The sequence below is a fragment of the Acanthochromis polyacanthus genome, chromosome 14 (assembly GCF_021347895.1).
Source record: "Acanthochromis polyacanthus isolate Apoly-LR-REF ecotype Palm Island chromosome 14, KAUST_Apoly_ChrSc, whole genome shotgun sequence".
Lineage (NCBI taxonomy): Eukaryota > Metazoa > Chordata > Actinopteri > Pomacentridae > Acanthochromis > Acanthochromis polyacanthus.
In genome coordinates this window covers 8717498-8728911 of record NC_067126.1, presented here as the reverse complement: position 1 = coordinate 8728911, position 11414 = coordinate 8717498, and the positions used below count along the sequence as shown (strand labels likewise).

Sequence of the window (11414 nt, the reverse complement as noted above, 5' to 3'; positions counted from 1 at the left end):
TCTGCTTGTGGCCATTTTGTGTCTAATGTGTTATTTTTGCTTTACCTTGTAGTTGTTTTACATCTCTTAATGGTACTTTTCTCTGTCTTTGTGGCCATTTTGTGACATTTTGCACCTTTACAGTCATTGTGTCACTCATACTCATACATGTGTGCCTGTTTGTGCCCATTTTGTGTCTATGAGTGTTCCTTACACCTCTCGCTCTCTTTTTTTTAAGTTATTTTGCATCTCATAGTGGTACTTTTGCCTCTGTGCAGATATTTTGTATCTACTGTCTTCATTTTCCTGCACTTTTGAGTCATTTTGCATCTCTTAATAGTGTTTTTCTCTCTGTTTGCTGTCAATGTGTGTCTATTTGGGATCTTTTTGTTTCAATGTTTAGCCATGTCACATCTTTTACAGTCATTTTGCATCTCACAGCCATCCATTTAAGTGGCCATTTAATGTCTGTTTGTGTTCTTTTTGCAACTGTTTTTAGTCATTTTACATCTTATAGCATCACTTTGCTGTCTCTCTGTAGCCCGTTTGTATTTATCGTAGTGGTTTTGCATGTCTTTTCAATAATTTTACATTATTTGCAGCCATTCTGCATCTCATAGTGGTCAGTCTCTGTTGCTTTGCAGGCATTTTGTATCTACTTATATTCTCTTTGCATCTCTTTTTAGGTTTTTTGCATCTTTACAAATCATTCTACATCTCATACAGGTAGGGTTTATGTGTCTTTGCAGGTGTTTTTTTTTAAATCTATAATATTAATTTCACTCATCTCTTTCATCATTTTGCATCTCAGTCATTTTAGTGTGCGTCGTTTCAGCCATTTTGTGTCTATTGTGTACATTACGCTCCAATTCTTTAGACAAGATATTATCTGTAATTTAACAAATCAGACAAAATTCTTTATTTTTCATTCCTTGTTGACTACGATATGCACAATGCCTAAAAAAGAGCTGCAAAACTACACATATAACTGCACAGATACACAAAGAACACCTGTCTTTCTCCTTTATGGGCCCACTGTCTCACAATATGCCCAGGATAATGTACATGTGTCATTACCTGCATCAGCCACACTGTTTTACATGTATTTCTTTCCTGCATGTGTGTTTTTAAATGTTCACAGATGCCATATGTATGTTATCATTTTATGAAAACAAACTTGTGTACTACAGCAAATATCTATAAAATAGTAAAAGACTAAAAACCTGCTAACTTTACTCTCAAATGTTGCAAAAGACAAAATTTTTATGAAAGCTTTCTGAAAATATAGATTTTTGATGTAGATATTATTACAATTTTGGCCATTTTTTGTAAAAAAAAAAAAAACTTTCTAAACTAACACTTTTTTTCTGTGATTTTACTAGTTATTTTTAATTTCACAAACAGGGAAAATCTGTAAAAAAAAAAAAAAAAAAAAAAAAAAAAACGACAGTAAATTGTCAAGCAATATGGTTGATAAAAAACATTAATTTTGACAGTGTTTATACTGCATAACATAGTTGGATGGTTTCCAGAGGTTGATCAGATCGGGGCCTCCAGGGTGGTTAAATGTGGCCTTATCTTACGGTTTCACATGTCCTCTGTCAGACCAGGCTGGGTCAGGAATAAGCTCATCCAAAGCCTCTCCAACCCCCCCTCAGTCTGCTGTTTCCGTGGCAGCGAGCCTTCTGTTCTGGTAACGCTGCAGGCTGTCTGTCCGGCCTGTTCTCCTCATTTATCCCCGCTCTGCAGCACCAGCCGGCCGAGGAGGCCCAAGGAGACCATATGTTGCTGGGATCAGGTACACTACAGGTAATTGGCTACAGGGACAAAGGTCAACCTGCAAGAGATTTCTGACATGACAGGAGATAAGTGAAGCTGATGCAGAGGAAATCCCCCTGAAACTCCCCCTCTGAGACGTAGCCCCTCATGTACACTGAATTCTTAGTGAGAGGAAAAAAAACAGGCCCTTCTTGACTTTTACTAAAACCTAGGGTTCTTTAGCAGAGGTAGAAACAACTATGTGCAGCTATTCAAGTGATATGGTACACTGTAAAACAAAAAAAGAAAGAAATGGGGAACATCTGGCAACAAGGGTGCTGGAAAAAAAATTTAACAAGAAGTTTTACCAAACTTGGACCGCCCGGCGACAAAGATGACCCCTGTGACCTTGAAAATGAGGCCAAGGTCATCAAATGCGAACCTGACCTGTGTCTTATTATGGTACACCTGTGTACCAAATATGGTGAGGCTACATCAATATTTTATCGAGCAACCAAACAACCAACCAAGACCATGCAGCTCAAAACAATACCTTCCGGAAAACAATGTTTGCCGGGTGGTAAAAACAAAAACAAAACAAAAAAACCAATGTATCTTTTAAAAAACTTGTAAAAACAGCGAAAAATGTAAATATTAAAAATAGTGATACCTGTAGTTTTATTGTTAGCCACTTTATATGACCTCTTGCAGCAGCATTTTTCTGCTGTGATACTGCTTCAAAAAATCCTGAGTTGTTCTTCCACCTCTGTTCTCGTGTACCTGTCTGACTCTTTTTTTTTTTTTAGATTAGTGACTCATTTTAGATCTGTGACTCATTCAGTCACACTGACAGTGAAAGAACCGAGGAGAACCTGCCTATTGCAAATATGTGGCTGAACTTGACGTAGGACTGACAGCCAGGGCGTGGCAAGTAGCCTTTAATTTTCACTGTTTTAAAACACAACCGTATGTATCTCTGTTCTATGTGGCACTTCAAACCTCAGTAATTTTGGGATCTGATTCCAAAGTATTTCCAACAAACATGAACTTTTTAACATGCTGTCAGCTTTCAGAAATGCTTGAGGTTTGTGTGGAGGAACTTGTGGCTCCATCTGCTGGACAAAATACATCCAGACAGCCACTATTTACTGCGCATTTACTAATCTACTAATGTGCGTTCATTGCACAACCAACTTTTCTTCATCATTTAACCAAACCATGAAGTCTATGACCATCTAAATAATTATTAACATCTTGAGTCATTTGCATAGATGCACCAGAGACTGTAAATATGAAAAAAGCTCTTTCTGAAGCAGCTGTTTAGGGGCCCATTTCCATCTATTTATTACCAAATAACTCCTTATGTAAACATCATAAAACCGTGGTTAATGGTTAAATCGAAGAAGACACTTGTAGTATTTAATGCATGACCATAAATTTCTTAATTTATCTTCCTGCATGAAAGTGTAGGACACTGCGTGTGCATTTTACTGGGAACAAAGTAATAAAAGAATCATTTTATGGCATATATTCAAGACGAAATGTGTTGTTTTTTGTGTTGCTGTGAGTTTATGGAGGTAAATAACTTTTTAAATGCCAGTAAATGGCCTCTAATGTCAACATTGTGCAAATGATTACTACTTTAATTAAACAGAAAGGAGCAGTAGCATTTATAAGGTTGTTTTACATGTAAACAAACTGTAGATGCTGCAAAAAAGGGTTTAAGTTGAAAAGAAAACGTAGAATTAACTTCCACTCATACAGTCATCACTGACAACATGAAGTGCTGATGCTACTGGGAACAAAACTGGCAGCTGGTTTGCAGATAAACAAAACTGCCCCATATTTTTGGCCGTCTAGTAGTGAAATCTGCTATGTGACTTCAAAAGTTTGTTCTAGAAAAAACAGTAGGAATCTTGGTTTAAAACTCATTAAATTGATATTATATACACTACTGTTCAAAAGTTTGGGGTCACCCAGGCAATTTCATGTTTTCCATGAAAACTCACACTTTTATTCATGTGCTAACATAACTGCACAAGGGTTTTCCAATCATCAGTGAGCCTTTCAACACCATTAGCTAACACAATGTAGCATTAGAACACAGGAGGGATGGTTACTGGAAATGTTCCTCTGCACCCCTATGGAGATATTCCATTTAAATTTACATTGTATCAAAGTGTCATTTCTACGGTGCTGTCCCATGAAAAGATATAATTAAATATTTGCAGAAATGTGAGGGGTGTACTCACTTTTCTGAGATACTGTATACACGTTGCAGTCTGTAATTTACCCGTTAGTGAACTCTTTGCAGAAACCCTGTTGGATATGACACACCTTTCTTGCTTGCGTACTACAAAATACAACACAGTGTCATAAAATATCCTGGTATTTCTACCATACTATGCATAGGGACATAGTAAATCTGTTTCTGGTTCTATGTGGTGTGGTAGCACGGATATTCAAACGCAGGCTTAATGTAGTGGTTCTAGCTGTCTCTAATTCCTACTTTATCCAAACTTTAATGAAAAAGGTGGTGCTGAAGTGAGTCAGACTGTTCACCCAAGTGTCACCTAAAAGCAGCACTGTCCTTAATGATGCATAATTATAAGCTTTAATACAATAAATATTAAAAATCCAGCCTCATACAGTCATCATGAATGCGGGAAATCAGCTGTAGAGACCAAAATCATTTCTTTAATCAGACTGTAAACATGTTCATTTCTGCTGTAAATTTGAACATTTTAACATGGAGGTCTATGAGGATTGACTTGCTGTTGGAGCCTCTAGTGGCCAGTCAAGGAACTGCAGTTTTTGACACACGTTAAGATAAACAACAAAGTAAAGGGAAAAGAGGGGATAAAGTTGGCATACTTAAAATATATTTAAATAAACGTGAGGATGTGTGGCTTCTAAGAGAACATGACTTCTGATTTAAAACAAAGAGAGACTTTATTACAACAAAGACATTTAAAAAAGCGCAGATTATAAAAGAAGAGAGAAAGATTTCACCACACATTCATTCACACACTCACACATTGTAGTGAATCAGTTCATCTATTTGTCCATCCATTGTCCTCTCTCTTCTGCAGGTATCCCATGATGCTTTGTGCCGTGTCACCATCCAAACATGTACTCCATCGCCTTGGAGACGAAGCTGTCGTCCTTCCTGGGTGTCTGTCTGTCTGCCACAACCTAAAAGACAGACACAGATTTACTTACAAGGTCAACCAGCTGCAAGTTTTTTTTCTAAATTTAAGAGATTTTCAAGCAGAATGAACCAAAAGGTCACCTGGTAGTCGCTGCCGGAGCTCCTGTAGGTGGCGCTGAGCGGTCTGATGGCGGATCGAGGTGTAGAGGGGAGGACGGAGGAGGAGAAGGAGGATGAGAGGGGAGAGGAGACGGCTTCACTGCTGTCCATCACGCTCTAGAGACACGAAAAGACATAAATGACATCTCTATTTAGACTTCAAACCCATCAGAGTTCTGCACTGCAAAGCCAGATTAGTGTATTAGCAGGTATGTTCACTTAAAGTCAGAGTTTTCAGAATCATGAAGGCTCTGTTAACCTGCTAGATCTCCATGGTAACTGATGCTACAGAGCTAGATTTCCATGGCAACTGATGCTACAGAGCTAGATCTCCATGGCAACTGATGCTGTAGAGCTAGATCTCCATGGTAACTGATGCTGTAGAGCTAAGGGAAAATGTTTTATCTGTAAACCTGTTGATCTGTACGTTACTAAAACCGCCAAATGAAGCCGTGTAGTTACAGTATCACACACTGTATGCATCGCATTGCCATGGAAACCAGCCATGTAATCAGCTGGTGATACAGAAATCACAAATATGTTTTTTAAGTTTGATTTGCGGCAGTTGATTGAACACTGATCATAACATTGATTATTCTATTGGTATTTATTACAGAGAATATTCTATCAGTAACATTAATTTCACTTTGATTTGGCCAAAAATGACATTTACATCCTGCATTATGGGACAGTGTCAGACCTAAACACACTTCAATACAATATCATGTTTAAATATATGAAGTTTAAAGTTTAACAGCTCTAATGTGCAGCTGTCGGTTATCTGTAATCAGCTGCATTGATCAGTAACATAAATGTATTAACACACGATAAACAGTTTTCTACCAACATTCCTGTCCTGCACAATTTGCAGGAGCAGAATTATTTAATGTTAATTTTTAAATTCCTTGTTGTTCTACATTAAAACAACCTGATAACTAAAGTAGGACATGATTGGTTCATTTTGTGCAGAAGAACAGCCACATAACATGTCAAACTTTTCCTATTATGTGAAGAAAGTCTGAGTTAAAGAAAGTTGAGAACCACCTTCATGACACCTGATATCTCTGACTGGAGCTTTAGTTTTTGTTGAGTTGAGACACACAAAGAAAACCCAGATATGTTGATCTCGCTTGACCAATCAGAGAGGTGGAAACAGGTACTGACCTTGTCTATGCAGGGTTTGACTCCCACCATGATGGAGTCACCGAACACTTTTCCGTCTTTAGACAGAGCTTTCCTCGCCTGAAGTCTGGACTGATACTGAAGGTGCATCCAGTTGCCAGGAGACGCCATCTGTTAACACATCATCAGGACATCCAATAGTATACATCATTAAACCCAAGTAATGAACACGTGAGTGAATCCAACCTCAGATTCACGGTTTTTAGTCTCAGTTCTGTTTTGTCTTTTTGTTCAGTTATGTTTTTAGTTTTACAAAAAACTAACAAAACACAACTGATTGGAAATAACATGTTTCATAATTACTTTTCCATCAAAAACTAAAGCAAAACAAAGTCTCAGAATGAGGAAAGCAGATTAAACATATTACTAATGCACTCATAAAACTATATTAAACACATTTTAATGTTTAAACAGGAGTCACTGAACAAAACTATTCAATTTAATGAAGAACTACAAAAAAAGAGCCATGTGGCATTCTTATGTTCCCATCAGCAGCCTCTATAAATAATAAGTGTTATATTGATTTATTTTGGAAATCTGTTACCATATTTATCTCTATTTCTCCACTTTTGTCTCCATGGATTTCTCCTTCTATTTGAACTGACCAGCCTTCTGTTGTTCAGTGGGTTTCCTGAGTATCTGTCTTTTTGGTTTTGCCCTGTTTGTAAAGCACTGTTTTTACAAAGGCGCTATGTAAATACAGTTATTATTATTATTACACATGTTGACCAAGTCACACCTACTTCTGGGGACAAAAAACAAAGTGACTACATTACCAAACACAGTTATGCTGTAGTCTAAAGTCTGCATGAGTCAGTGTTAATGATGTTTGTTTCTCACCGTGTGTTTGAGGATGTTTCCGTACTGAGCAAACTGCAGCAGGATGTAGGAAGCCGATGCTGGAGGAAAACTACAACAAACACACACACACAGTAAATGTACACGCAGTATGTTTAAAGTAAACTCAGCAGAGGCAGAGGTGTGATATACAGCGTGTATTTAGTAGTAGACATACCCAAACACCGTGACCCACGTCTGGTCCAGCTGGTCTTCAGAGGACAAAGACTCTCCCTGACTGTAGAAAGGATCCACCTGAGCAGGAGACAGACACACCTGCTGCACACCTGGACAGACACGGGTGAGTATAATCCAGTTAATCCTAACTACAGTGAGTGTGTCAGATTTGTAATGCTTCCTACAGTAAAAATCAAAGTCATTAATACTCTGACCAACCAAAACAAACCAATTTCAAATGAGCATGTAGTGGATCAGTGTTTGCGTTGTTATAAACTTAGAATATGAGTGTGTACCTGTTCCTGGAGTTGAGGCCTGACGCGCCGACAGAGGAGACTGCATGATTGGAAAAGCCTAAAATACAGAAAGAGAGATTTTTTTTTTTTATTCCTTGCAGTTGTCACATTTTAAAATTAACTTCCAATTCACTTTCTAACTTCACAATAAAACGTTTTGTCAGTAGTTCCCAAACATTTTCTGTCTGTATATCTAAATCTAATGCCCGTTGATCTGCAGTGAACCTCATCGCTTATATCTTTATGGAAGTCAAGTTGTAAATTTACGGACATTTCGGTTTGTAACAGACGTGAAATCGTAGAGCAAAGTGAACGAGAAAAGGTGTTTCATGATTGGGTTATGTACACTTCATGCTTTAGACCAATATTGTTGCCTTTAATGTGGAAAAAATGTGTCCCATATCACTTCACAATACTCAAATTATATCCATCAGTGTGACTGCATGTAGTTCAGACTTGTGCTGTATTGAAAGTAAAATGTTACCAGCTCTGACCTAGTAAGATGTAGTACTTTAAGTCAATACATTTTCACACAATCTTACAATGTGCAATATCCAGAAGAGCAACATGAGGTACAGTTAAGTAGTACACTAAATAAGCTATCCCTACAACAGTAAGCTGCATCATTGTTTAAATAGGTTAGACTTGTACATACTAGTTTTGCATTACATTGTATCTTTTATTAGATACATCTCTTACTGTACTTTAAAAGAATGTCTAGTTTTGTAAATGGACTGACAAAATTGATGCTTAATTGTCCACTGTGCATGAATTTTACTGATATGTCTTCCATCTCTGTTGCAACTTCAGCTGCTGTGTACCAACCTGTCGGTGTGCATGGAGTGGCGTAGCTACGGTAATCACATCGTCATGGATACTGCGAACGGGTGGGGCTCCACTCTTATCTTTGGGAGTCGGGACGACGGGCTGCAGGCCGGAACCTCCTGGACCGCCTACAGGCATCATAAATTCAGGATGATAAACCTAGAGTATAAACATTCAATAAAAATCAGCTGACGTGCAGATGATCAAGTCGTCCCACCGACCTCGATGTACGCTCGTGCTTTCCACAATGGGCGTGGCCAGGCTGAAGGGGCGGGGCTGAGGGCTGGCAGGAGCTGGCAGGTCACCCATCAGGAAGCCGGGAAGAAACTGAGCTCCAGAGGTTGGCTTAGGAGAGGTGGGAGAACCCAGGGTCATCGGCTCACTGCCCACTGAAAGACAAGACAGGGGACTTATTTAAGCTGGTCTAAGACAAGTGGATGACATCAGGACTGGAAGCTATAGAATAAACTATTAGAAGTGAAGACAGAAGGTTAAAAGTCTAGAAGCATTCTGTGACCAGGGTGTTCAAGTGCAGGTCTGAAAGGGGCTTTATTCATCAGATGTATGAGAAAGTGTTTATTTGTTACAAACTGCAGCAAAAGTAATAAGCCGCAACAATATCTTGGGCATAAATAACCATTCTCACTATAATCAGAATGCATATCACAATATCTCTCATGATTATTGCCATGTTACTTTACTTGGATATTGTTCAACCTTTGTTTATGATCGTTAAGTACCATTAACCTTATCTGTTATTTGAATTTTTATTACACTTTTTAAAGATGACAGCATCTTTAAAAAGTGTAATAAAAATTCAAATAACACCTTATTTTTTAAGTGTTGCTTTAAATAAAAATCACTGCAAGATTTAATCCATTACTAAAAGACCTCCTTTTTCGAACGTGTGAGTCAATGATTCACGACTACTCGCCTAAACATATGTACATGTTGTTATTTATAACAAAAATAATAAGCACCAGTATTTTTCAGTCAGCCGATAATAAAATATTCCAGTTCAAAACAGGCTCTATCCTATCACCTTAGTTTCCTTTTACATTTAAGGAAATTCTTAAATGTAACATATGTAAGCTAAAGGACACCTTTAATTTCCCTTCTATCTATCTAGTTGAGGATCTGAAGGACAAAAACTAACACCACTGGTAGCAGCAGAGGAGCTAACATGCGGCTAACCTGTTGTCAGAACAGGCTCGCGGCTATTATACACATCACATACAATATAATAATATAGTATGATAACAAAAGAACAGAAACAAACGAAGATTTGATAAAACTTGGGTTACCTTGCAGCTCCATCTCTGCTTCGATACTTTCTGGCCGCGATTTTCAAATGTAGGAAGTGACGCCGAGGAGAGGAGCCGGGAGCCAGCTAACACGGCTAGCAAAGCCAACTAATCCGCCACTATAACTCACTGCTACTAAAAGACACACCCGGCTGAGGTTAAATAAAACACTTAGGTATACAATTAGTTAAAAATAATACAATTAAAGTCAGTTGTGAGTCCACTGTAGTTTGTTTCTAGAGCTCACAGGTGCAGGTGGTTCGAGATGATGCTACACTAGAAGCGCTGCAGAGCACATCCGGCGCCTATAGAAGACGTCACAACGAAGTTGCGTTCAGAGAAGTCAAGTTTCACACACGATATTTGCATGTAGTTCTCCTATAAGACAAAATTCAAGCATTTTAAAGGCAGACAATGAAATATTTAGTCTTTTCGGTGCACATTTATGTTATTCTAAAAAGAAAACAAAAAAACCCCACATTCAAACATTAACTTATGCTTTTGGCATTTCTTCACTTGCATATATAGCTAAACCCAAACTTTCATTTGACCAATATGTTTCCTCTGGCTTGAAATGACACAAACAGGTGACCAAACATAGTAAAATACTGTGTAATAGATGTTAATGATGAATTTGAACTATATTTCTGTTTGTTTGTTTGTTCCTTTTCTTGTTTGTTGTTACATTTCTCCCCTTACAATATCTGGCCCAAAATTACTGAAAATTAAAATGTATCATTTTGTGTAACAATTTGCTAGTATGAAAACCACAGTACCAATGAAAATAAAATAAGATAATCCCATGTCGATCCAACAGAGGAAAAATATGCAGTTTTACAGCAGCAAAGCAGAGAGGAGGAGGAACAAAAATGTAGGGAATGTCAGTAAAGAAGACAAATAAACACAAGTGTAGCTTATATTGTTCAAATTCTTCTCCATGAAAAAAATCGAGACATTGCACGGATTCTTTCATGAATAGAAAACACTGACACGGAAAAAAAAATCAGCGTTTTACTGAGTCTGCTAAATGTATAAAAACAACTTTGCATGGGGTTGAATGCGTTGATGTTGCACCACATTGAAATATGATGTTTTTTTCTATGTGGTGTACTGGTCGCAGTGCTGAAGTCTGATTAATTTATCAATTGCTTGAATACTCTTTTTTTTTAGTTAATTGTTTGCTTTTATCTATTTGTGAGACCAAGATGAAGCAATGACACCAACATCTTTACTTTGTTTGGAAGCCATGATATGACATGAAAATCTATATTATCTTCCTTTATGATATGTATAATCTTTAAGTCTGTCTATTTGTGCCGGTATCCATGATGATGATTTGGAGATCATCACATCAGACAGAGGAGACTTTGGTAAGATTTTTGCTTGTAGTTGTTTCCAAAAGAACATTTAAATTCAAGATGCATGTAATTTCTCTATATTTCAAGCTATAATTTTGTTTGAATTGTACAAAAGATAATGTATTTGCTGATGATGCCTTAAATTTCCATGTTTTCTTGTGAAAAACATGATGAAGATGTAACTAATGCCTCTGCCATGGAGTTTCTGCCACTTCATATGAAATTTGTTAGGATGAAATTTACCATTTTTGAAATATTTTTTATGAGAGATAAGGTGTAATACTGAAAGGATGAACAAAAATCTATGAATCTGTTAATATTTCCAGTAACTGCAATATTGACAGCCGTGGTAATAGTTAAGATGATGATAAACGCAATGACTATAGCA

General features: G+C 37.4%; 1 protein-coding gene across 1 annotated transcript; it reads right to left on the bottom strand.

Annotated features, from left to right (window-relative positions):
* Positions 1-4414: 4414 nt before the first annotated feature.
* Positions 4415-9975, bottom strand: nup35 (nucleoporin 35). Its single transcript, XM_022193200.2, has 9 exons — positions 9669-9975; positions 8586-8753; positions 8365-8492; positions 7540-7597; positions 7245-7353; positions 7070-7139; positions 6212-6340; positions 5030-5164; positions 4415-4932 (listed from the first exon to the last, which is right to left on the bottom strand). Exons 1-9 carry the CDS (start codon positions 9679-9681, stop codon positions 4855-4857), a joined length of 888 nt encoding a protein of 295 aa, XP_022048892.2. The 5' UTR covers positions 9682-9975; the 3' UTR covers positions 4415-4854.
* Between the last annotated feature and the right edge of the window lie 1439 nt (positions 9976-11414).